General features: G+C 36.4%; 4 protein-coding genes across 5 annotated transcripts; 2 read left to right on the plus strand and 2 right to left on the minus strand.

The window, feature by feature from the left end:
* Positions 1–587: 587 nt before the first annotated feature.
* Positions 588–6,055, minus strand: LOC126760025 (mucin-2-like). Of its 2 annotated transcripts, none has more exons than XM_050475355.1 (4): positions 5,785–6,055; positions 5,670–5,717; positions 5,412–5,611; positions 588–5,341 (listed from the first exon to the last, which is right to left on the minus strand). In XM_050475355.1, exons 1-4 carry the CDS (start codon positions 5,787–5,789, stop codon positions 690–692), a joined length of 4,905 nt encoding a protein of 1,634 aa, XP_050331312.1. In that variant the 5' UTR covers positions 5,790–6,055; the 3' UTR covers positions 588–689. The 2 variants fall into 2 exon arrangements, with proteins under 2 accessions (XP_050331312.1, XP_050331322.1); XM_050475365.1 differs by having other exon boundaries at positions 5,670–5,733.
* Positions 6,056–8,015: 1,960 nt separating this feature from the next.
* Positions 8,016–11,883, minus strand: LOC126760114 (serine/threonine-protein phosphatase 5). Its single transcript, XM_050475542.1, has 9 exons — positions 11,845–11,883; positions 11,319–11,758; positions 10,596–10,834; positions 10,375–10,525; positions 10,180–10,301; positions 9,670–9,940; positions 9,140–9,590; positions 8,940–9,021; positions 8,016–8,859 (listed from the first exon to the last, which is right to left on the minus strand). Exons 2-9 carry the CDS (start codon positions 11,572–11,574, stop codon positions 8,797–8,799), a joined length of 1,635 nt encoding a protein of 544 aa, XP_050331499.1. The 5' UTR covers positions 11,575–11,758; positions 11,845–11,883; the 3' UTR covers positions 8,016–8,796.
* Positions 11,884–12,353: 470 nt separating this feature from the next.
* On the plus strand, positions 12,354–14,203 carry LOC126760192 (uncharacterized). Its single transcript, XM_050475665.1, has 3 exons — positions 12,354–12,656; positions 12,800–13,152; positions 13,383–14,203. Exons 2-3 carry the CDS (start codon positions 12,940–12,942, stop codon positions 13,908–13,910), a joined length of 741 nt encoding a protein of 246 aa, XP_050331622.1. The 5' UTR covers positions 12,354–12,656; positions 12,800–12,939; the 3' UTR covers positions 13,911–14,203.
* A 1,603-nt stretch (positions 14,204–15,806) lies between these two features.
* On the plus strand, positions 15,807–26,243 carry LOC126760098 (uncharacterized). Its single transcript, XM_050475503.1, has 7 exons — positions 15,807–16,504; positions 22,299–23,231; positions 24,723–24,825; positions 24,915–25,093; positions 25,182–25,283; positions 25,430–25,597; positions 25,947–26,243. The coding sequence occupies exons 1-7, from the start codon at positions 16,459–16,461 to the stop codon at positions 26,129–26,131; spliced, it is 1,716 nt and encodes a 571-aa protein (XP_050331460.1). The 5' UTR covers positions 15,807–16,458; the 3' UTR covers positions 26,132–26,243.
* The last annotated feature ends 684 nt before the right edge of the window (positions 26,244–26,927 follow it).

The raw sequence follows: 26,927 nt of genomic DNA on the forward strand, positions 1-26,927 counted from the left end.
TTCTTCTGCTGCGTTTGGGCCAAAAGGTTCCATCCAAACTCCACCTCGGTCAGGTCTTATACATGCAATGGATGGAGCCATCTTAAAACCTGCTTAGGCCTTAAGACACACAAGGAGTGAACCACGAGTTTTGTGGCCCATGCTGGTAATGCACTGACCGCCATTCACAGTGGAGCCATCAACACCTTCACCGCAATGAATGGCGCATTTGGAATCAAACCACCAACCATTGCAGACGAAGAACTCGGGTTGCCACGAGAAACGAGAGTGACCCTTGCGCAGCTTCGTTCTGGACACTGCAGCGGGTTGAACTTCCACTTATACAGAATAGATCCGGACATATCTAATGTATGTCCAGCGTGTATTGAGTCCCCGCATGACACTGGCCACCTTTTTACATGCCCTTCTCACCCTACTCATCTGACACCTTTCTCCCTTTGGTCCGATATCGGCGGTTCCGAAAAAAGAGCAGTTTTGGAAAAAAAATACGTATGTAAAACTTCTTGACAAACTTAATATACCGTCTTCTGAGTACAAAAAACATTTTTTACTTAAATAAAATTATCTTTTTTTATTGCTTTCTCATGACTCTTACATAAAATTTTGCGTACCGAATATTTTTATGTGCTTTACATAGTTGCGATTTGAAAAGTTCTGCTGTGTTGTTTTACCAATTGAATTATATCTCTTTAGCAAATTTTATTATTCTGAGATCTGTTAGAATCTAGAAAACCAGCACATGGATCACATGTATCTGAATTGGAGAAATCAGCACAAGTATCTACATCTTGAACAGTGGGGCAGCAAGGGTCACAGGGATCACATGCATTGGAATTATTACGCGAACGAATCTGTTCGCAGAAAGGCGCGTAATTCGCTAAACCAGAGAAACCTCTTGATGATGTTGATGTATATTTGCCGCTCGTTCTTCCACCACCCGTAGTCGATCCAGATCTATCGGTGGAGGGCATTGTAGATGCAAAAGAAATGGGCGATATATCATTGACATCTTGAACAGATCTTCGTCGATTTCGACGTGGTGTTGAGCGCCCAGTTCGTGTCATTGACATTGATGGTGGACTTGGCGGCATGGAAACGTCATTGAGCATTTGGCTCATTGGTGACATATTTCGTTGTTGTAAACGATTTGTTGTCGACATACCCATTGAAGGTGGACTGGCGGGCATTGAAATATCGCCGAGATTTTCACTAGGCAGTGACATACTTCTCCTGCGTTGGTGGCCACCTGTTGCAGTTTCAGTCGGTCCGTCGTGGTAAACACGTGAGATAGAAACAGTTGAGGTTGTTATTTTGAGTTGCTCTTTGGCGCTATCCATTAAAGGCGTTTGATCGTGGCGTCCTTGCGTGCCAGAATGCCCCGGCGTTACACTGTGTTGTTGTTCGTAGGTGCCGCTTTGTTTAATTGTCGTGTGCGTTTGCTCTACAGTTGCTGGGCCACGAAGACCTTGGCCATCTCTACCTTCAGAGTTGCTTCTTTTGGGACTGCCTCTGAACGGGCTACCTCTCGTTGAGTCCGGCTGACTATACGAAAGACGACGTCTAGCTGCGCCAGGTCTTGGTGTACTTGTACCTGGTCTGTGTGTACTAGTAACGGGTGTTCGTTGTGTGGATGGCGTTCTTAATAATGTTGGCATAGATTCATCCGCAATTCTGGGGTCTAAGAGGAATCGTCTATCTAGTGGTGATTCATATGAGACATCCGCAAAACTGGGCATAGTGACATGTGAAATATGTTCACTTGCTGGTGATTGATAAGAAGGTGCAGAAATATTCCCAAGCATTTCGCTGGGTAAGTTCGTTGGTGTGCGCGGTGTTTGCGGAGGTGGAGTTCTCTGGTAAGATGGTTGGCTCATATCGTCAAGCCGTTCACTCGGCATGTTTCTTGGTAGGGAGAATCTTCGTGGGGAAGTTATTGGTGTACTGCTGAGGAAAGTTGGCTCACTTATGTCAGCTAATTGCTCGTGAGGTAAATTTGTTGGGTAACTTCTTCCCGGTGGCGGACCAATTGGTGTAGGTGAACGCAGTGAAAAGTGGGGCGCTGGTGGAGTGTGCATTGAGGGCGATTGTGCTTCTCTTAAAGTTGATGAAAGCGGTTGGAATCGTTCTGGTGATTTAATAGTACCAAACTCTGGTTGCATTTTGTGCGTTGGACGTTGAGGAGTGAATGCTTGAAATGATGTTTGGTCTCGGCTGCGTAAATGCGGCGTTTGCGCTGTTGAATGTCCGGAACGATAAGGTGAGGTTGGTGATGAGACGTAGGATGATGCAAATAATGGTGGGCTCTCGTCTGCTAGTCTAGGATCCAGTAGGAATCGCCGATCAAGCGGTGAACCGCATGATGCATTCTGGAAAGATGGGATGGACATTTCATCCAACATTTCACTTGGATATGAAAGAGATGGAACCGGTGGAGTTCGATAAGATGGTGCTGAAACTCTTGATAGTTGTTCTTCAGGAATGCTTGATAAATGTTGCAGAATATTTTCTGCGGACATAGACGGTAAGTCATCGGCGCATGGTGGAGTGATATCGGCTAGGTTGTCACATGGCATGTCGGATAGATCGAAACTTAAACGTCTACGTATGGAGTCACGCAAATTTTCTATTTGTGCTGCTGGCCTTGGGCTTTGGGTGAGTATACCGGAATCCGCGGAAGGAGGGGCTAACCTAGTAGGTGAACTAGTGGGAAATTTAGTCTTAATCTCTTTAGTGTGTGTTTGTATGGACCCGCATGGATCAACTGTGACAACAATGTGCTGGGTGGTGCTTTCAAGTTGTCCATTCTCGTTTTCCGTTCGTTCTATAACTGTTTCTCGAACACATTCACCTGGTGGCAGCCCGCCATTGTCCAAACTAGGTTGTGCTGAATGACCAGATGTGCCAGCCGGAGGTGTATCAAGTTTAGACTTTAATGAATTGAAACGCTGAATAATTTCGCAATATGTTTTGTCAAAGCTCGATTCGTCTTTTACACTTGATGAATACTGGTTTCCATGTGAAAGTGATGGTGATCTAGAAGAAACCATTGTAGGCATGGATTCATCAGCCAAACGGGGATCTAAAAGGAATCTTCGATCTAATGGTGATCCACACGAAGTGTCCGCAAAAGATGGCATTGATTCATAAGATAAATGCTCACTACCTGGCGATTGATACTTTGGTGAGCTTATGTCACATAACATATCTGATGGTAGATTCTTTGGCATTTCCGGAGTCCTAATAGGTGGCGTCCTCTCAAAACATGGAGCACTAATATCAGATATGCATTCACTGCCCATATTACTGGGGAATGACATTTGAGGGGGCGATGCGTTGCAATAACTGCTAAAATATTCTGGTTCAGTTATATCTGTCAAACATTCATCTGGCATATCTGTTGGCATTGGGCATCTGGTTGGTGATCTCACCGGTGTAGGAGATCGCAAACTGAAATGCGGGGCAGGTGGAGTAGGAGAACACACAGGCGAGGGACTCCTTGAACGTGCAGACCTTGGTGCTGGTGAATACCGAGGGGAATATTGTGATCGTTGAGGAGTTGCAGATCGGGACTGTGCATGTGGAATGGATGGATATATTGCTGTTGGTTGAGCACATGGCGAAAAAGATCTGCACGGCGATAAACTGCAAGGTGAAGGAGCAAAAGATGGTTGACTTTCGTCCATAATTCTTGAATCCAACAAAAATCGCCGATCCAGTGGTGATCCACAAGATGCATCTTCAAATGAAGGCATTGTCATGCTGGACAAACGTTCACTGCGTGGTGTGTCGTACATCGGTTGGGACATATCACATAAAAGTTCGGATGGCAGATCATGTGGCAGAGACGGTGTTCGTGCGGGTGGGGTCCTTTCATATGATGGCTCACTAATATCCCCAAGACATTCACTAGGTAAATTACTAGGCAGGGGACGCATTCGACCAGGTGTTCGAGGAGGACTGCTGTAGTATGATGGTTGGCTGACATCTGTGAGACATTCACTTGGCAAGTCCTTAGGTAGAGTGTGACCTCGAACTGGTGTCGGAGAATAATAGGAAAAATGTGGCGCTGGGGGAGTAGGTGTACCTACTGTAGAAGGACACGAAGCTCTCATGGGTGAGCATTCTGCAGTTGCTGAACGTTGTGATATTAACTGTGCAAGATTGAACCTACGTGGTGGTCGTTTGCGTATCGGAGTAGGCTCATAGTTTTGTTGTTCCTGTTGGCCTACTGCACACGGTGAAGGGCAGACACCTTGTGAAGATGGCGCTGCTGGCAAAGGTGTGTCTCTTCTGGAGAAGGATCGTTTTGGCGAGGAAGCACGTGAGGAGGCGAATGACGGTGGGCTTTCTTCGGCCAATCTGGAATCCAAGAGGAAGCGCATATCTAATGGTGAACCACATGAGGCGTCCTCGAATGAAGGCATTGTCATTTGTTCTAATGCCTCACTTGGAAAGGACATGGACGGCGTTGGCGGTGAACCGAACGACGGAGCACTAATATCGCAAACCATATCGGAAGGTAAATTCTCCGGCATTTGCACTCTTGCTGGCGATGGCATATCGCAGACGGTGCGTTCAAATGAAGGCACAGAAATATCTTCCAAGCATTCGCTGGGATACTGTACAGGCGATGGTTGTAGTCTGATTGGCGAAAAATGAGGTGGCGGTGTTGGTGTCGGGGCCGGTGGTGTTGGTGCACACACATCGGGTGTATCCATCAAACCGATAGGTGTATAATGTACTTGTGGCGACGGCGAGCACATTGTGCTGTTGCATATTGGAGCCGATTCGTCATCTAAGCAACTATCCGGAAATGATCGGCTTCGCTGTTGGTGCACCGGCGATTGTGTACGCCTCGGAGAGCCGGTTGAAATGGCTGATATGTCGCCAAAGTCCGGCGCGGATGTATCGCATAAATCAGGAGTTCTCTGTTGCTGTCTTCTGGGTGACTGCACACGCCTTGGCGGCGTTTGAGCCGGCCACGGTGAAGCATCTGATATGTCGCAAAAGTCCGGCGCGGATATATCGCATAAATCAGGAGTTCTCTGTTGCTGTCTTCTGGGTGACTGCACACGCCTTGGCGGCGTTTGAGCCGGCCACGGTGAAGCATCTGATATGTCGCAAAAGTCCGGCGCGGATATATCGCAAATATCAGGCGTTTTTTGCTGTTGCGGACAAACATTGCATGCGTCCTCGTCATAAGCTTCACTAAACTCGGGGCTTGAAAAATCATCCAGCTGTTCTGATGGCAGATCACAGATATTGAATTGCGGTTGCTGTTGATATGCTGGCCTAGCGTTCGCCGCACGCATCGCTTCAAAGGCACCAGCATTCGTTTCAACTGTGTAAGGAAATACGATGTGAGCGCAGGCGTACGAAGTTCATACCTAAAAAGTGTGGCGGTAACTTACAGTTAAGATTTTCGAACATACGCGGATGTTGGAATTGCTCGTCTTCGCATAAGCCAAACTCGTGTGCCTCATATTGGCGTGGCGATGGCGGAAACCTAGGCGTGGCTGCGTCCAAACCGCGTCTGGGACCACATTGTCTTGCCGGTCGGCAACCACGCACGCGATCCTCATTAATTTCATGCATGCTATTGAACTGTGTTCTTCGAAGAGAAAAATACCGTTACTTGCTATATGCGATACAAACTTCAAGCCGACTACCTTCGATTTTCGAAATATGTTGGCGTTGTTTGTGCTTCATTCGGGCCACTAAAAACAGAAGCAACTAAATATATTCCAATTAATGGCTGACGCCAACAAATAGCACTTGCAATACCTCATTGTTCTGTGTGCGCAGAAACTGGGCGCTTCATATATTCAATGCTAAAAAATAAACAAATAAGAGTCCTGTAGGCCAAAAATATATTTCGTGCCGAAAGGCTGGCTCCAAAGTTGTCGGAAGCTATTCGATTGGTAAAACAGCAAACTGGTGGATTTTGTGTTGAGTTTTAACGGAAATTTTACAAGAAACTAAATGGTTTAATAATCTAATTGTTTTTGACTAAAAAAAAAATTTTTTTGTAGTGTTTTTGAAAGTCTGAATTTTGTGGCACATGTAGTGTGTGTAAAGTTCCAAAAAAAAAATAAATAAATAATAAAAATATAAAAAAAAATGCTTGAAGCAAGTGTCACAGTGGAGGCAGTGTAACCACCGAAGAATACACAAAGCAATGTTTTGAAACTTTTTTAAGTTCGCTTTATTAAAAATTTTAAATTGATACATATGTACGTATGTATTGTTTTAATTGCTCTATACTTTGTTTTCATTCCAGTTCACGCATATCAAAATGCAATTATCCATTTTCACACTTAATATGAATATATATGTATATATATATATGTATTTGTATGTATGTATATATAAATATATGTATGTATGTGTTACTAAGAGTATGTGGCATCTAGCCCAGCCATTCATGCAGAGATAAATTCATTCGGCAACATGCATGCACCAAGTTATGTTCTATGCGGCTGTTTGTCTTTACTATTTCTCGTTTTTTACTGCTTACACTAGACCGTAACTCAAGCATAGCGGTTAATATATGTTTTTTTATATAAACAAAGTAGCTTTAAATGAAATTTAAAATTTTTGAAATAAAACTAAAGTATATTAACTGTATCGTATCCAAGATTGCGAATTTTTTAATTTAAAAATTTTGGATTAAAAGGTCAATATTTAAAAACTTTGAATTAAAAATTAAATTTTCTATATTTAATTTCAAAATTTTCGAAACTTATTCAAGTTTTAAATTTCAATTCAATATTTAAAAATTTTTAATTAGAAGTTAAATTTTCAATATTTAATTTCAAAATTTTCGAAATTTAATTACATCTTCGAATAAAAATTAAATTAATTCTTTTTTATAAAATTTTAAATTTTAACTTTTAATTCCAGGTGTTTGGGATTTATTATCCAGCGAAAATTTAAATTTTATTTTTAATTCCAAAATCAGAATTAAAAATTGGTAAAATTTATACGATATTGCCAATCAGTGCTCTAGACTATTGAATATGATGATGGTGACTAGTTCAAAACGATAGAACACGAAGTAAGCGAACACAAAAAAGAATAATTCTAAAACTATTTTTTCTTCAATTCTTAATTGTATACTTGCGATTATTTGTATTTTACAATACAGTTTTTGGGATCAAAAAATAAAAATAATTTAAACCGGTTTTTGAACTAAATTTTTTATTTTTTAGTCCAGTGTTTGGGATTTAAATTTCTTATTATTTTTTAATTTTCAAAATTTGGGAAAAAAAATTAAAATTGAATTTTAATGCGTTTTTTTCGAATTAAATTTTTTTCAATTTGATATTAAAAATTATTTTAATTAAGATTTTTTATTTAACAATACGGTTTTTGGGTTCAAAAATTTAAAACAATGTAATCCGGTTTAAGAAATTGAATTTTTATTTATTTTTTAGTCCCTTATTTGGAATTAAAATATATCTTTTATTTTTCAATCCGGTATTTGGGATAAAACAAAAAAAGTAATTTAATCCGGTTGTTGGAGTAATTTTTTTTTATTTTCAATCCGGCATTTTGGATTAAAAATTAATTTAATTAAGATTTTTTATTTTACAATATGGTTTTTAGGTTTAAAAATTGAAAATAAAATTGAGTCCGGTTTTTGGAATTAAATTTTTTTAATGTTTCCCTTATTTGAAATTAAAGTTTTTTTGTAATCCGGTATTTGGGGAAAAAATTAAAAATTTTAATTTTAATCCGATCATTGGAATTAAATTTTTTATTATTCTTAATCCCGTATTTAAGATTAAAATATTTTTTTTCAATCAGGTATTTGTGATAAATTAATTTAATTATTTTAATTAAGATTTTCGGCATTAAAAAAAAATAATTAAAATATTAAATATATTGTAAAATATTAAATTATTTTTTTTTTTTGATATATTATTTGCAACCTTGACAGTGCTTAGCGCTTTTTGCATAAGAGTTCTTAATTACGATATACATATATATTTATATAATGAATAAAACGACGCTTTTGGATATATTCATAGCAAAACATATTTTCCATTCTCTATTTCTATACATTTTTTTACAGTTGTATATACGTGTTTAATGTAAAATAAAACTAAAATGTGGCGTAATTTCGATATTGGTTGACTTAAACGCATTTTCGTTAGTTTGATAAAATTTGCAAAACAATTGAAAATTGGTAAACAGCGCGATGAAAAATAAAAATAAAAAAATTGTGCAAGTCGCACACAAACTTTTTAACAAACATTATTTTCGACTTTAAAAATTGAAAACAAATATCAAACAAATCAATACGTATTTGCAGGATTTTATAAGTTATGTGATTTAATTTAATATTCGCTGCATTTTTTGTTTTGTAATTTGCAAATTAAAATTTAACAAAGCCAAGCTTTTAGGAAGCGGGTTTTTACGCTAAAAAACTGCGTATTACGAATATAGTGAATTTACGGTTCTCAATATGTTATACTATTAAAATTAGATAGTATTGATGTTTTCACCATTCTAGTTTAAAAATAGATTGTAGTTAGCATGTTCTTTATTTTAGGGATTCTATACTAAGCACCAGTTTACGTTTTTTCTCTTTATAAATGTGAAACTCTGTGACTTTATTTCGTGAGCAATTTTTGAGTTCAAAATGCGGTAGTATTCATACGGCATGCTGATATTTTTGTTTTATCGTCTATTGATTTTTGTTTTTTCTTTTGTTTTTTTTTTTGTTTAAGATATACAATACTTGCTTAAACGCCAGCCCAATTTTATATTACTATACAAAGTTAACTTAAACTACATGGAGAGCATGCTCATTAAGCTGTTTGCATATGCCATTGGCTTTACATCAGGATGAGGCTGTAATGAAGCGAAAATTTTCCATTAAATTCACAGACTTTCAAAGTGTGCGGTTAAAAAGCTTTTATGAATATACTTACCACAGATTCGAATGACTTGAAATTCGGTTTCAAATCATTGCCTTTTATTGTTATAAATGCGCCCATGTTGCCCATAGTATCGCTGTTAGAAAAATTACGGTAAACAATTTTAGTTACGATATTGCGATTTTAGATATACGATATTCCGATATTGTTGCATTTATTACATGCTAATTAGATTACAAATCGACGTAACTTACCAGTAATTAGGTGCGGAAAACACTGTAATGCATTGGCCATCATGTGTGACTTCGTAGCCCATATCTTTGACTTCATGACTGCGTACAACATAATCCAGATTATTTCGTTTACAAAATGTCTTTGTAACATCGGGTCCGAATTGTATGCCCACACCACGTTTCGAGGGTCCACGACCTGGCCATGCCTGCGGATCGGACCATAATAGTTCACACATGAGTCCCTCCTCGGGTGGCTGGCAGTTGCGGTCGATGCAGCGTAAGTCATCTAAAACGACATTGTCTTTCGAAAACAGACCACCATGCATAACAAGAATCTTCTTATTGATGCAATGGCAGAGCGGCAACCAATTGAATACACGCGTAAACATATCAGCCATGCGGGAGGTATATTTTGCCGATACTTCACCAGTGAAGCCGTACATGTGATTCATGTTAATGCTCTCATGGTTGCCTAAAAGACATGGATACAATTAATATTAGTAAATTTCATAAGTAACTAAAAGATTACTAAAATTTGTCTTTATACTTACCACGAGACATAAAGAAGTGATTCGGGTATAAAAGTTTAAAACCGAAAAGTGTGAATATACACTCAACAGAAAATGAGCCTCTATCAACGAAATCGCCATTGAATAGATATGGATTCGTCGGCGATGGCAAGCCATTTATTTTGAAGATATTCATAAGATCATAGAACTGACCATGAATATCGCCACAAATTGTAAATTTCGATTCATCGGGTACATTAATGTCAACGAGCGAGGGTTGCGTCCGCATATATTCGTCAACATCGCAGAGTATCTGAAAAACAATTGAGTGAGTTTTTTTTCTTATAAATACAGATATAAGGTAGGCTAACAAAAAGCTGAATGAATGTTTAGTATGTAATGAGAGATATGAGCGCGAACATTTAGGTGGTATTAGACATACTAATCTAATCTATAAACGATTATGATATGATATATGTATGTATGTAAGTATGTAATAGAAATGAAATTATCTACTTAAAAACTCTATTGCGAATTATATTCAATACGTACTTTATAAGCGTATTTACGGTGCAAGATTTTTTGGTTTTTGTAATGCTCCATTAGTTCCAACATGAATTCCAATGTTACTTTGTTATCTTTGAGGGCCGGCCCCGTATAAGCATCTTCGATAGCTATAATTTATTATAAATAAATAAAAGCGGATTGAAAACGATGGTCATGCCACTAATTGCACATTTGCTTTACCTATATCTTCTAATTCTTTGTACATTTCGGCTAACGTTTTTTCGGGTGTATCAACCGCGATGGCACGTTCGAAAGCACGCATTTTAACTATTTTATTGCATTCCGTATACTTAAGTTTAGCATCTTTGTCATTGGGTCGACATTTTGAGACCTATAATTTTAAATTTAATAACAAAATTATATTTTTTTGTATAACATAAATAAAAATCAACTTTACTTACATATTCAAAGTCGGCTAACGCTTGCTTGAATTTACCAAGTGACATTTGAGCTGCGGCACGACGGTAATAGCCCTTCAAGTACGTTGGATCCGCTTTAACAGCGGCAATACCATCTTGCAGAGCGTAACCAAAACTCTCTTCTCGCAGATGAGCTAGTGAACGGTTGGCATAGTATATTGCACAGGGACATAACTCTATAGCTTTCGTGTACATTTCAATTGCTTTAGTGAATTCCTTATCTGCGAATACAAAGTTAAATTGGTAGCAATAGTATTATAGGTATGAAAAATTTTGATATTTATTAATTTACATAATTTCGATAAATATAAATTAGCAATGCATTCAACATTTTGACTTTGTACTTTTCGAATCGTCTCCAAATTAAATTTACATTATCGGAGACCAATTAACACCTAATGACAACTACATATATTATATTAGTAGCAAAAACGTTAAGACGATAGACGGGAATCGGTTCGGCGGGTTGTCATACTCAATATTTGCCGTCTATGTTGTTGTGAGGTATCGCACAGTTTAAGGTTAGAATGAAGCACGATTAAGGGTGCGCGCAATGTTTTTAGTTGTAACACACGCGCGTACGTATTAAACGAAAGAGCAACGACATTAAAATAATTAATCCACGCGAATCTTATACAACTAATTTATGTTTTCTATGGTCATATAAGTATTACTTGGTTAGTGTCAACACTAATTTTAACTTACTTTTTAACAGCTCATTTCCCTGATTTTTGTAATTTTCTGCTAAATCCTTTTGTTCATCGACACCATTGTTAGTTGCCTCTTGCGTTGTTGTTGACGTATCCATTTTAGTGGTCTTTTCCACTGCATTATTATTCTCATTTAACGCATTATTGAGGGTGGAGGCGGTTGAGTCGGTGCCTTTAGCGACTGCTTTACTCACTCCATCCAATGTTTTATCCTCGTTGTTTTGCTGCACTTCAACTTGCGCCGCCGACATGTTTCCAGCAATTTTCCCTTAAATTTTCTTCACAATTTTTTATTCCTTTATCACTGATTCGTATGCTGCACTTCCTTTATAGGGGGTTTGATACTCGTGCAAGCGAATGCGTTGGCGCTGAGGTCTATATGATTTGATTATGTATGAATTCTGTGTTTGCTAAACGCGTCCTTATTTTTATATACTTTGTACCGAAAATTAAATAGTTTTCTTAATTTAATGTCTTTAAGAAATTATAATTACTGCATTCTAACTTTTCTCTCGATTTACCTGCTTGAGTTTCTGAAATGAAAAAAGGTGCTCGTCTAGAAAAGGAAATTTTTTGACATATGATTTAAGTGATGCCAGATAACATATGTTTTATGATAAGGCGGGGATTTTATTTTATTAATTTTTTAAATTGATTTTGCCAAGCCCAAGACCTATTTCGAAAAACGGTTACGGAAAATTTTACCTGGGTAATTCTGTGGAGTTGATAATAATGTTTTGATATAAATCAATGTGAGTTTCGTTTACCAATTCAAGGCTATCGTGCGAAAGAATAGCTTTTCTTTTAAAAATTTTTTAGGTAGTCCCGGGAAAATAAAATTTTTTACCCAGGCAGTACCCATTTAGTTAATAATTTAATATATTAAGATATTGTTACCTCTACTTTTTGTATACTCCATAACTTCTCCCCTTTTTATCTGCTGTAAACGTTATCTCCTCGCATGTTGGCAGCTTTGAAGCTTTTTGACAGCACTTTATTTACAATTGAAAATAAAAAGAAAAAACAAAACTGAAATGCATTTTTATAATTGTGATTGCAATAATAATTTGCACAAAATTTGAAAAGTAAAGAAATTAAAAACTGTAATAATTGTAAACTCACAAATTCAAATTCAAGCCAGCGTTTAATATGTGTAAAGTCTGTTTGTAAATGGAAATTGTTCATAGGTACATACGAACAAAACAAGACTGCATTATATCCAAATGTGCATTCGTACGTCTTTAAGCAATAAGATTCTAGTTTTTCTTCTTTGACTTTGCTAGTCGAAGAAAACTGTTGCGCAGAGCTCAGAAAGCTAAGTCGTTTGGAAAAGGTAAGCTGGGCTGAAATGAGAGCGGTAATAGCATTTGCATTTGTGCAGTCGAGTGAGCGAGTGCTGCAATAAGAAAAGATCAGCTTTAAATAATTTACGTATACAAAAGTGAAAGAATTAAAGTTTAGTTGATTTCAATTCAGATGTCGAGGTAGTTGGACTAAACAAAGTGACTCAGTCGACAAAAACAGTTAAAATTTCTGTGAATTGCATCTTAATCCATAAATTTTTGGCGTATATTGGTTGCAAAATATCACAAATATTAGAATATTAGGCCATAGTAATGGCTATGAACAATTTATCAATTGATGGCGAGTTCCGTTACATCATACAGTGGTTTAACGAGTGGAGTGAGTTGCAACGCGATGACTTTGTACCGGTGATGTTAGAGTATCTACAGCAGGGAGGCCCTAACGAGGTTTATATGAACGGCATTGTAAATTCTGTGTCCCAAAGCAGCATTCAAGATAAGCCAATGAGTTTATTCCAATGCAGGGTAAGTATAGTAACTGTTATATAAAAAAAATCGAATGCATATCAAAAAATTAAATGAAATGAAATAACTAACATAAACTAAAGCATATATTCACTTCTAATGCCTCCATCTTTTATTTTTGTTGTGATTGTAATATAAGCTATTTGTTAGTATTTAGTATTCTATTTACTCAACATTTTTTCATAAATAATAAAATAAATTTTTGTAATATACTATTTAATTTTTGTTAGATAAAACTCTTCCGCGAGTGGAACAAAAAATGGCCTGCAGAATTAAAATTGAAGTTGCAGGAAAAAGTTACCGAAATAGATTCGAAAGTGGGCGAAAAGATCACAAACGAAATTACGCCTAATGCTAACGAACATGTGAATGGTTGTAACGGCGATACAGTCGCGGCAGAAACAGGCGATGAAGTTAATGAAGAAAATGCAGAGAATAAAATAACTCCTGAAGTAGTAGACGAATCTAATGAGGTTGCAGAGGTGTCAGGTAATTTGGAGAGCCATATTGTAGAAGCACTAAATAATGAAACTCCAGTCGATGACAATAATACGAATGAAAACGGCGGCGATAACCAGATTGAAGACACAAATCCTATATCAACCGTGGTCACAGATACTGCTATCGAAAATTCTATTAATAATGCACAGTTACGTTTGGAACCAGATGAACAAGTTCAAATACAAGCACAAAGTGCATTAGAAGAAAATATAGCTGTAGTCGATAGCATTGCAACTACCACTGCCACTGTCGCATAAAAGCATCAATTGATCCATAAAAAGAAAAGAAACATCAAATAGCAGTTATTTACCGGCTTTAGCATGGCTACTAATAGTAAGCAAGAACAAATATGGAATTAATTATCTACATTCACATCTCATATAAAAGACGATAACTGGGCTAATCGACTTTGATTATTCTGAAACAACTCATTCAATTACCGGTATAGATCAACGCATTTAAGTGAATAACTGAATTAGATTTACAAAGTATGAAATGAGATGTGCTAAAAAAACTTCTGCAACAATTGCATTTAATACAAAATTTCCAATGATCTACACAAAATAATCAAAATGAAATAATTTATTTTATATATAAAGTAATTGCTCGAAATCATACCATTCCATTTAAATTATGTTCAAAACATAGCATTTCCATTTTTAATTCTAGATTAAAAAGCAACTAGTCTAAGTATATACATACATACATACATATATCTATTTTTTATCAATTTCTTAACTGAACAAAATTAATAAAAAACTCCGTGTAATATTTGTGGTAATTTTTTGTACAATTGTGGGTTTAACACTCACGAAAAAAAAAAAAAATAAATAAATTTTCATTTTTGCAAATATCCGTTTTGTGTTTTGATTTGCAATTCACCAGCCTATTACTCATTATAGAGACTACATACGTCACTTTGTAACACAAACACACATAGCCGCTTTAATCAACTATTGTATTCAAATATCGATTTGCAATAATCTCATCAGCATTAGTAATTAATATTCCGAACCAATGTAGCACAGTGTGATAAACTACAAACTAAAAATTTGAAAATAAGTTCTTAGATATTTTGTTGGGAAATTGTAGCACTTAATAGTGGTACTGTTAAAATTATTTCGACGCCGTTTGGAGTTTTTAAAATAGTGGGAAAGGCAAAGATCAAAAACGCCTGTAAATTTCTAAAAATCTGGTTTTCCATATCTCTCCGACACTCGCTAGGCATATTTAAGAATATTCTATAAATATATGAAACTGATCTGGCAAATAGTTTGGGGCATATGAGCGTATTTATAAGGAGTTTTTTTTTAACCTAGTGTAATCGGCTCCCAAAACTTTAAACGCGTCAGAGTCGGTGTGAAATTTTTTTTAGAAATTTTTAAAATGAATCGCAGATTTTTAAAGTACACTAAATTCTATAATTGTCTTAAGTTAGTCGAAATTTTGGGGCTGGACCTAACGCCAAGCATACATAAATGGATCAAAAGACCCTCATGCACCGAAGGAGGGAGACTGTGGCAAAGTCACTATGCTTTGTCGGATGTGAGCTCAGGTCCATTTCTATTCGTAAACCCGACCGTCATTATATAAAGCAACATTATATATTCAACCAATTCTACCCCGGTTTGTGTCAATTATATTTCAATTTCGAATGGTTTCGGTGAGATCTTATGAACGTGTACGAATTTCACAAAACCCCGTTCCCAGAATAGTCGGGTCTATGTGACAGTCGGGTCCGGATTTTTTATCCGGTCAAGAATAACTATACAACAACAACAACAACAAATTATATATAATATAAATATTTAGTTGGAACTTGTTGCCCGGAAATTCGTAAAAGAGCTGATTGCCTAAGATATTGGACATTTGATGTTAAGAGTGTGTTTTTACCTCCAAATATTAACAAAAAAAATTAAAATGAATTAAATTTGAATTAATTAATTAACATTAAAAAGTATCATTTTAGACAAAATAAAAATTAAAATTAATTAAATTTGAATTTATTCATTAAAATTAAATTGTGTAATTTTTGACCTCCAAATATTAACAAAATAAAAATTCAAATTAAAATTAATTTTTAGACAGAAATTTTTGTCTACCACATTGCTCATATGAACACACTGTAGCCTGCACTGTATGACCCCACCTCTTCAGCGCTTATGCTGTACAGATTTACTGCTCCGGTTTCGTCACACTGCTGCTAAGGTTAACCGAAACGGCGCTATTCTTTGCTGCATACAGAAAAGTTTATAAAACAGTTTTTTTCGCCGCATTAGCATATATTGTTGTTGCGCAGTACTACATATGTTTATCATTTATTCATTCTCCACTTGCTGCCTTTCCGTATTTCCGGCCTTTATACGCTCAAATAAACACAATTTTTTTGAAACCGTTTCAATAACGAGTTGAGCGCGAAACGTGTTGGTTGATAAAAGCTACTCGTGGGAAGCTGTAGTTTTAACGGAAAAAATAATTATATTTTCAAAACTGTAGAAAAGCAGTGTATTTTAAGCAGTTCACACTACTATATAAGTGCAGATGTGCAAATAAATCAAAATAAAAAATTACTTTTTCGAGTGCGCGCCCATGCAAGTGAAGCCAATCGAAGCCCAATTTGTAGATCGAACTAATTAAATCTGTCCGTTTTCGCAGTTGGACGCTTAAACTTGTCTATTAGCGTCAACACTGACGCAGAACTGTCTGCGCTGAATGTGCTGTGTGTACAACAACAATAAGTGTGTTAAAGCTTTTATTAAAAATATACAGGTGTGAATAAAAATAAAAAAAAAAAATAAATAAACAATGCGCCGGTGGAGTTGTTTGCTGATTTTGTATACATTTTATAAAGGTGAGTATGTTTATAGTGCATGCTTATATACATACTTACAAACATTTAAACAAGCATACATACATACACACAAACGTATGTATATAGAAGTATGCTGCGGCGCTTAAACTTTGAAGAATGTTGTTCCTGATGAAGTGGGTGTGGATTTTGGTATAGATATGTACATATACATATATAAGAGTATTTAAGTGAAAAATCTAGCAAAATGTGCATGCACTTCCTATTGCTCGCAAAAACCATGAAGTCGTTATTAATAGTCATGCACAATAGGATTGAGGCGCAACTCGGATAAAAAAAAATCTCAAAATATTTTCTAAAATTTTTTTTTTTCAAAATATTTTTTCTCACAATTTTTTTTTAATATTTTTTTTTTTTTTTTTCTAAAATAATTTTTTACCACAATTTTACTACTTCCGATTTACAATGTATGAAAGCATGTCAACTCATTCATAAATACGTGCATAGTAATTTATTAAATCTAATGACATTTTAGTCCGAAATGCTGTTTTAAATAATCATGAGTGGCATTGGGATTTTCCATAGAATTTCTGAAGATTTAAAATCGATTAAGCGGCAAGAGCGTGTGACACATGTTATCTGATTTCAAAAACAAAAACAAGACAAAAGCAAAAAAAAAGTCAAAAAGACAAAACAAAAAAAAAATGGTATACAAAAACAAGCATCTGCAATTAGCAGGCGTGATGCGTAAGTTAGGCTTACTCGAACTAATTTTTTTCTTTCAAATTTTGTCAACGCTAAGGTAAATTTAGTGTGGCTCTGCATTAATGTAATCACGAGTCAGTTTGCCGAATATGCGTTTAACGAGTTTCTTATGTTGTTTCTTTACGTACATGTGCGTATGTATGCTTGTATTAAGTATAAGCTAAACGTTTTGCCCTTGACTGTGACGCAATGCGTCAGCCATATGCCGGCAACTCTTGTAGCATTGTCATAAAACAAAAGACTTCGGGCACGAACTTGCAGTTGCACAGTGTAGGAGTGTTGAAGTGCTGCGATATTTACATATGTACAAATTGTAACAAGTGTAGATGAAATATTTATTCTAAATAAAATAAATGTAAGGTTCTGAACCCGGTTATGTAAATTTAATAAATATAATAATAAATTAAAAAGAGTAAAATTGTTTATGTAAAAACCGGATTAAAATAATAATCACTTGCTATAAATTTAGTCTAGATTTTGCGCAAATTTAACATAAAAAATTGTATTCCTCTTTAAGAGGCGCACTTGCATATTTCTGTAGCCTATACCTTTAAAGTAACGTACTAAAATTTTAATTTTATATTTCGAATATTTTTTGGGATATATGTACATAGCTTTCTAAAGTGTAGCAATTCCGTGCGATCAGCTCCAGTTTATCTTTAAGTGATCGTCTCGGTGTGAAATTTTCGAGAAATCGATTTTTTTTTGTTACATTATATAGACTGTAATAAACATTCTCTCAAATTTTGAAATCGAAATTCTAATTATTACGGTCGCTACAGCGTTTCTTGTAGAAAAGGAACAGTGTGGGGACATAGCGTTTTTCTCAGAATGGTGTTTCTGAAAACGGTTACCACTCTCAAAGGAAGAGTTTTGAAGTTATCTAGTTCCACTTTGGAGAGAACATTTCCCACGTCATTTTCTATCGCGTTATGGAAGCTTTTTTTTTTATTAATTTTCTTTTTTTCACGAAAAACTGTTGTAAAAAGGGCCAAATTCGATACTTTTTGTTCAAACCGCCGCCATTTTGTCAAATTTCAAAAGAACGAAGATTAATAAGCTTTTTGAAATTATTGTTTTAGACCAAAATTGCGGCTGCAATCGTGGACAACGTACAGGCCCTTTTTTACTTCTCATTTCAACCATTTATTTAACTACTATACACCCAATAAATAAAAAAAAATCATTTTGTATTCGTAATGAATGTATTTATTTATAAAAAAAATCTGACTGATTGATAATTTCAAAATTACAAAAAACAATCGCGAAAATCAGTGATTTTTCGGCGGTTCACACTGAGACGATTCCTTAATCAAAAAAATTGTATTCCTCCTTTAAGAGGCACCACGAGTATGAAGTTTCGAAAAATAATTTTTTTTTATTTCTAGCATATTTTTGTAGCTTATGGCATTAAAAATAACGTACTAAAATATTAATTTTATATTTAAAATATTTTTCTAGTTACAGCAATCAGCCGTGCAATCAGCACTAGTATATCCTTATCTTAAAACTACATTTTTCAAATTGGCTACAGTTGCAACTCGAAGACAAAACAACTGATCATTTTTACTTTTTCTGCTTATTTTGTAAATGTTTTTGCCTATTATGAACATACATATATGCTTAGTCGTGCCATATATTCTATTACAAAGTTTCCAATCGCAGAAATTCCCTTAGAAAGCTGAAAATTATGTCATGGGAAATGGATATATTGACCAGATCAATGTCAAGACTTATTCTAGACGATCTCCTCATGAAAGTGGACCCTCTATCAACTGGTAATCTTTTGCCAACGCGCTTAAAGCGTCCGGAAGTCCAAATTTGAATCCATTGAACTACAGTTTGTGGTAGAGAACATGACCTGTGGTATGCCGTCTCAAAATATCGTTACTTCCCTACCAATAAAAACTGTGCGTGCTGCTATTGACTAATGATTGATGCTCATGTTCAATAAAGTTTTTTATATCACTCATTTGAAATATGCGTCATAAAATAAATTTAACTTTATTAGAAAAAATGTTATAGTTACATTTTTATGACGGCCTGAATTTGTAAAAGAAGTTATGGCAACTTTAAAACATTTTAATTTGTACTTTTTTATACGCAGAACAGGGTATATTAAGTTTGTCGACTCAGCTCAACATACTGTTCATTTATATACATATATGTACATATGTATACTTTATAGGGTTTCCGACGCTTCCTTCTGGGTGTTACAAACTTCGTGATTTAGCCATGTCTGTCTGTCTGTCTCTATATATATGAACTAGTCCCTCAGTTTTTAAGATATCGTTTTGAAACTTTGCAAACGTCATTTCCTCTTCAAGAAGCTGCTCATTTGTCGGAACTGCCGATATCGGACCACTATAACATATAGCTGTCATATAAGCTGAACGATCGGAATCAAGTTCTTGTATGGAAAGCTTTCACATTTGACAATGTATCTTCACAAAAGTTGGCACAGGTTATTTTCTAAGGCAACAATGTAATCTCCGTCTTTTGGTTGGTATGGAAAACTTTTGCATTTGACAAGATATATTTACGAAATTTGGTATAGATTATTTTCTAAGGCAACAATGTAATCTCCAAAGAAATTGTTTAGATCGGTTTACTACAAATACCGAACGATTGGAAAAAGTTCGTATGGAAAACTCATTTGACAAGATATATTTACGAAATGGAAAACTTTCGCATTTGACGTGGTATCATCACGAAATTTGACATGGGTTACTGCTTAAGGTAATAATATTATCTCCGAAAAAATTGTTGAGATCGGATTACTATAGCATATAGCTTCCATATAAACTGAACACATAGTTACTAAAAGAAATGCACCTATGAAGGGTATATTAGCTTCGGTGCAGCCGAAGTTAACGTTTTTTCTTGTTTTTGATTCCCAAAAATCACCTCTGTTTTTTCGCGGTCACGGTGAATGTGTTTCTTAAGAAACTTCGAAGCCGCCTCTGAATGGCTTGACGTGATAGTGCTAATCATATCATTTATACCAAGAATTTACTCAATAATTTAAGTTAACTTGCTGAGAGCAACATGATATTAACTTCGTTAGTTTTCCGCTGAAATCAATATGTAATTTTCCTCGAAAGCGATATCTTAAAAAAAAACGTTTAAATGATGATACAAAGTTAATTAATTGCAGTGCAATTTAATGCTGTAAAAGCTCAAACGCAATTTGGAAGCAGTAAAAATAACGACAATTGTAACTGAATGATCAAGCTTTAACTTCACCAATAATACTAAGAAGAAAAACCAGAATTCAGAGCAATTTGTAAACAAAAATTGAAGATGAGATGCAATATTTTTTAAATGAGAGAGTATGTAGTACAGTACAGTAAAGATATTAATTACATTCTACATCACACTTGGAACACTATATGACAAAGTCAACTTTTTTATGAGTATTAGATCAATTTTTTTCAAGAGATTGAGTAAAAAAGTAGTATTCATATTAATAATTAATAGCTATTTAATAATATTCGAAGTTAGCCTTTAAAAACGACATTTTTTTCGATTTATTCTGCTATTTGAGTTGAGAAAAACTTAATAAATCCAAAATCAGTTCAGTAGTTAGTAACCTTTTTATTTAAATAATTTAATTCCACATTTTTTATTTACATATATATATATAGAAAAGAATATTCATATATAGATTATAATCTAGACTTAATTGATTAATAGCAAGTCTTCTTATTTTAATTTGATTTTCGCATAAACAAAACCATTCGGTTTTTCTATTCGAGTACCTAAACTATTTCTATCTACGAGGACTGTCTGATAAGTACTTAGCTTATAAAGAAAAATGAAAATTTTAGAAATTAGACGATTTACTTTTAGAGTCATTACGCACCGACTTATAGCAACGACTTTTGTTTGGAATATGCTCGGAAAACTTCTCATAGGTATGGAGAGTTTGGTCACCCCTGCGCAATTTCTCCCAACGTTTTCGAGCCGTCGTACACCACTTGATTGTACTGCACACAGAGTGGAATCCAGCGTGAGATATTTAACCATATTAGTAATTTTTTTTACCTCTCTGCCCCCGAGGGTTAGGTTCCTGAGGCCAGGCAGAGACCTGCGTCTCGTAAACGAGACGATGGTCATCTTCATGGGGTTGGTGTTTAGTCTAACTCTTTTTCACCGTCTCTTGGCTAGGCCCAGTTCCCTTTGTACGATATCGAAGAGAGTGCCCTCCAATTTTCCTCTGGCTATGATAACAATTTCGTCTGCATATCCTTGACAGTGGATTCCATTGTTAGTTAGCAAAGCTTGCAGTTCGTCCACGACAAGGCTCCATAACAGGGAGCTCTCCTACTGGTGGGCAGCCTCTTGTAGTGCCGTGACAAATTTTGGTGTTCCCTATTGTGGTTTTCAGCCAATCTGGTGCGCAATACGGCCGCTATCATCTGCATCGGTGCCACCACATTTCTTTTCTCATTTTATATCAGTTGCCCTCCTCCCGCGAATTGTTGTAGATTATACCTTGTGGACTTCCTTTCGAAAGGATAGGACAGTCTTCGCTTTTTCCGAGCCGCCTAGCTGAGTGATGTCTCTACTGTTTCGTTTGTTCCTTGATCTCTGTTTTCACATGCTACTGTGAATTGGTCTAATGATTACGTTAAGATGTTTGAAGAGCTCACTAGTGGCAAACATCAAGCCGATAGTTTTCTGATACCCAAAATTTGCGGACACGTTCGCAACCATACATAAACCAAACTAGAAGTCCGACTCGAATCAAATACAATACGAAAATGTGTACATGACGCTTAATTTCTCTTGTGGAACCGCTACTATCGCCCGATCAAGCTATTACTAGTACTTATTAGAATCCCATAGTAAGCGCAGTTGAGAAAACATTTATTATTAAATTTGAGCTGCATTTGAATATTTTCTTCCCAGAATATTATCCTTATTATTTCTGCAGGAAGTGTTGTCTAGAAAAACAAAATTTTTTTATTCACCTTTCCGTATTTTACCATAGTATTAAATAATTTGAGTAATCGAATTTTCATCCAAGCAACTCCACACTAATGTCTATGCTTTTTGCTATTTTCAGTCATCCTCGGCATTTCCCTGTCCACCGGTGTGCCCAAATGTAATTGCATACCCGTTAAAGAGTGCGAACCAATTGCTTATTTGCTCTTGAATCACAAACCACATGAAGCTGACATGATATACAAAATAGTACAGAGTGCCGGTTGTGGTTATGCCGGTCTGGATCCGCTTGTGTGTTGCCCCACCACCTATGCAAACCACAAAATTACGACGCGACTACATGCAACCGACATCGATGCCTACCGCAGCACAGATCCCGATGTTTGGGTGTGGGGCAGTACACAATTTCCAACACGCATTGACGCACTCACCGAAATGTTGTTGGCCGCAAGCTCCACCACCGATGGCAGAACAACTAAACGCAGATCTAAAGAATTTTACGATGAAACGGATGTGTTTGATTTTATAGATCCAAAAACACAAAGAAACTTTCCACATTCATTCTACGAAGAATCAGTTGCCTCCCATGAAGTGAATGGTGAGGGAAAGAAACACTACGGAAGTGGAGGTTCGGATCAAAAAAATTTCAAGCAACATTCACATAAGCATCACCATAATTTTGGCGAAGATAGTTACTTTCCACATCACAATCACCATCATGAATACGAATACGATCGTGAAAATGTGTACGATAGCAATGAATATGGCGCAGGTGAAGAGGAATATCCACGCATTTTCTTTAGACCCATCAATGATGGTCCCATTGTTTATCCGGATGATAGACGCTTAAATCGGCCACTAAAATTTCCAACAATAACAGTAACAACAACAACTACGACGACTACAACAACGACAACCACTACTAAGAAGCCAACGCGTAAACCGTTAGAACAATCCAAAGTGAATGTAGCACGCTGTGGCATGCCTGATATGGACGCCGGCACTGGCGAACGCTTGTACCCCTGGATTTCGCGCATAGCATACATTAATAAAAGTAAGTTTGGAATCTCATTTAGGCAATTGTTTGCATTTCATGTTCGCTTAGACACACGTGAACTTCACATAATTTCATTGACCACCTTCTGCATTTTCTTGGTCAGCACAACACCGAACAGAAAGACGAGCGTGCACTTTAAAAGCGACCAATTGCTCTCGCTCATTTGAAATCGACCATCTTTGTTATTCGTTAACGAAGTAATGGAATTTGTTAGCTTCGTCATTAGAGTGGGTTTTTCTTCTTTAACATCAGTTTTGAGTTCGCTGTCTTCGGTTTCGGCCGTATCAGTCATATTGAACTTGTAGTATTACTGTAACGAAAAAGAACTATAACGAAATAGAAATCAGTTGAGATAAATACGCAAAAATTGATTAAGTACGATTACAGTTAACAAGTTGATCGGAAGTTCGTTGTATCAGAGTTGGGGGATATTTAGCTCGATTTCATAAACTTTTGACACTAAACCAAAAAAATATAGGTTAGGTTAGGTTAGTCTGGTAGGCTAAAGAGCCACGCATATACCAGTTTTGGGTCTTAGTAATACCAGATGGAGCGCCGTTACTTAGTCCACTAGTGGTCATATTTTAGGATATCTGCGCTTGAAGTAAGTTTCAACAGACATTGTGGCTTCACTTGTTCCTGACATTTCCTGCAGCCTTCTCAGTATATCAGTCCCATTCTGCAGACCTTTGCGTTACCAGACTGTGACCAGTGAGTATTCCGATCATGCTTTTACAGTCCCTTTTATCGAGTGCCAGTAGGAATTTATAATCTACCACTTTACACAGATTTTTGCAGTTTTGCCCTAAGGCTCCATTCCGTTTGGTCTCCCTTGCCATGCTCCTACCCAGATCGTCGTATAGGCAATGTATGGGTTTACCAATATCATCCACTATCTCATCGCCTTCGATGCCTTTATGACTTGGTACCCGGTAGAAGTGAAGCTCCTTGTTCCCCTTCTGCCCTGCTACCCAAGACATTTCTGGTTATTGCCTTGATTGCTGCTTGGCTGTCCACCGAGATGTTAACTCTGATGCCTATCTCCTGATGGATTAGAGCTAGCTTCGCGGCTTTCCCAATAGCAAAGACCTCTGCGTGAAATATACCACAGTGGACAGGCAGCTGAAAATCGTATGTCTTATGCCTAATTCTGGACAGTATATCCCCGCACCAACTCTGTCCGTCATTTTTGAAGCAAACCTTTTTCCATTTGAAACGTGGGATCAAGTAAACCCTAAATGTAAGTATCATTAAATTTAACGTCCGGCATTTGTATCAAGTTTTGACCTAAGTGACCAGACAGACATATAATCAAAAATCAATTCGTCGTCAATTTGATCATTCCGATATGGATAACTCTATATTATACAAATACCCTTTAAGAGACTAAAACTCTTAGTGTCTGTTACGATCGTATGAATGTAAAATGCTATTGCTCATAAAATATTAAGCTGTGGATTTTAATAAAGTATTTCAACTTTCTTGCAGCCAGCAATGTCATCAGCTACCGTTGTTCCGGTTCCGTTGTCAGTCAATCGCATATTCTCACCGCGGCGCACTGTGTCATAAATCTCGTGAGCGATCTGCAGCTGTGAGTATATTAAAGCTCCCAGAACATTTCTCATAATTATTGAAGAGTATAATAAATGTCTACTTCAAACTTCAACAATTTCTCTTTAGCTCTCATGTGCGCATCGGCGGTGTGGCACTGTCCCCAAATTGCACTGCCAACAGCACCGAAAATTGCACTATTGCATCGCGTATCTATCAAATCGCCGAAGTACGCGTACATCCCAGCTATGATCAGCCGAAGTACGCCAATGATATTGCATTGGTGAAAATTATCGGCGAAGCCAATGGTGAGTTTATTATTATGACTTTCTTTAATATGGTTTTTATCAATATTTTTTCGTTTTTATTTCCAACAACTTATTCTTTTGTGCTCAGATTACACACCCATTTGCTTACCACCAAATCTATCGGCTTCTGTACGTGATCAGCTTATAGGCAGCCCTGGTATAGCGCTCGGATGGACAGCGGATGTTGAAGGTTTTAGTTTTTGTTAAGCTTTTAGTTTATTTTTTCTTTAAATTTGTAATTATTTTGTGTTAATTTAATTTTTTTGGTCTTATGATGTGAAACTTCAATTTTGAATTAAATATAAAAATCATAAATTTATTTATTAATAATTTCAGGTAGCGACACAAGTAGTCCACGGGTGCGTTATCTGAATTTGCCGATCGTAAATACGACTGAGTGTGCAATTACCTATGCGAAGTTCAGTGAGAATTTCAATGATCCCATCGTAATCACGCCTTCACAGTTGTGTGCTCAAGGTGGCCCAATGAATGACGTTTGTAGAGGTAAGCAATACGATGGTAAATATTCGATGTATTCAGATCATCGAGGTGTTTGGCTTAGTAATGTTGCTTTTTGCATAGAACGAACTCAACGAACATAATTAGCTCTATATTAGTCTTTCTCACGATCATTCTAATATGTATACGTATGTATAATGAAGAAGCTTTTACCATTATAACCTGCGATATGGACTATGTAAGTGTTCTTGAAAACTTGTTCGAAAGTTGTCTAGTCCTTTTTGCTTTTGTAATATTCAAAATCACTTAATATGAAACAAATACAAATAAGAACGGCATTATTATGGTTCTGTAAATAAAATGTTAATATGTACACTTTGTTTTTATTCTAAAGGTGACAGTGGTGGTCCGTTCATGGATGATGGTTCCTCCGGTCTCATAAATACAAGTGGCCGTCATACTTTATTGGGTATTGTGGCTTTCGGACCGACAAAGTGTGGTATGTCGAATATACCAGGAGTTTATACGCGAGTTAGCTCCTACTTAGGATGGATCATAGAAAGTATTAGCTTAAGTTAGATTGTTTTTTTTAGCAACATACATTACAATTGTATTATATAATTTTTGTTTATAAAATTTCTTATGACATTGTTAAATATTAAGAATTGAATAAATATTTATTTTAGAAGTAGCAACTGCATTATCGAGGCATTCTTCGAGATTTTCTTATAACTTCATATTTTAAATACCATTCTTGTGGGAGAATATTTTTAACTTCAAAATAAGCCTTATGTTAGGCTAGGTTAGATGGCTGATCAAAGATCGCACTTGGCAGTGTAATTTCCATGCCCGCGAGTTCGGTGGAATGTCAGAAGGTATGTGTCCCGGGACAGTCAAGAAGGAAGTGTTGAGTTGTTACCACCTCATCTTCTTCCATATAGCTTCTGCAGATGGCGAACAGCGCTGGCCAAGCTAACTGGTAATAGAACACAAGAGGACACGGGAGCACCGAACCGCTCTCATTCTCCAGATAGCGGTTCTAGGGAGCCTTTTCCTGCTAGCTCATCAGCTTTACAATTTTCTGCGATTACGATCTTGCCTGACACCCATACCAGTCTTATCACAAAGACACTCCATGCTATTGATAGTGAGGTTAGGCACTCCACCGCACTGTTAATGAGTTCAAGGCCAGTAATGCCGCTCTGCAATCTGAGTGGATGGTCACTTTTATGAAGAAGGCTGCACTCCGGAGCAGTAAATCTAATGCTACCTTAATGGCTGAAACCTTGGCTTGGAAAATACTGAAATAGTCTGAAAGTCTGAAGCTGGAGTTGATAGAGATCTCCAGACAGTAAACCCCACACCAACCTTCCCC

Source organism: Bactrocera neohumeralis, chromosome 2, assembly GCF_024586455.1.
Source record: "Bactrocera neohumeralis isolate Rockhampton chromosome 2, APGP_CSIRO_Bneo_wtdbg2-racon-allhic-juicebox.fasta_v2, whole genome shotgun sequence".
Taxonomy (NCBI): Eukaryota; Metazoa; Arthropoda; class Insecta; order Diptera; family Tephritidae; genus Bactrocera; species Bactrocera neohumeralis.

Bases quoted from the DNA above. Each gene is read 5' to 3' on its own strand.
- LOC126760114 (XM_050475542.1), bottom strand. From the start codon at position 11,574: ATGTCGGCGGCGCAAGTTGAAGTGCAGCAAAACAACGAGGATAAAACA. The intron at 10,835-11,318 runs GTAAGTTAAAAT...TTGTATTCGCAG, and splicing joins GGGAAATGAGCTGTTAAAAA to ATAAGGAATTCACTAAAGCA. The intron at 8,860-8,939 runs GTAAGTATATTC...GCTTCATTACAG, and splicing joins TCAAGTCATTCGAATCTGTG to CCTCATCCTGATGTAAAGCC.
- LOC126760098 (XM_050475503.1), top strand. From the start codon at position 16,459: ATGCGCCGGTGGAGTTGTTTGCTGATTTTGTATACATTTTATAAAG. The intron at 23,232-24,722 runs GTAAGTTTGGAA...ACTTTCTTGCAG, and splicing joins CATAGCATACATTAATAAAA to CCAGCAATGTCATCAGCTAC. The intron at 25,598-25,946 runs GTAAGCAATACG...TTTATTCTAAAG, and splicing joins AATGAATGACGTTTGTAGAG to GTGACAGTGGTGGTCCGTTC.
- LOC126760025 (XM_050475355.1), bottom strand. The intron at 5,612-5,669 runs GTAGTCGGCTTG...TTCTCTTCGAAG, and splicing joins ACATATTTCGAAAATCGAAG to AACACAGTTCAATAGCATGC. The intron at 5,342-5,411 runs GTAAGTTACCGC...TTCCTTACACAG, and splicing joins TATGTTCGAAAATCTTAACT to TTGAAACGAATGCTGGTGCC.
- LOC126760192 (XM_050475665.1), top strand. From the start codon at position 12,940: ATGGCTATGAACAATTTATCAATTGATGGCGAGTTCCGTTACATCATA. The intron at 13,153-13,382 runs GTAAGTATAGTA...AATTTTTGTTAG, and splicing joins TGAGTTTATTCCAATGCAGG to ATAAAACTCTTCCGCGAGTG.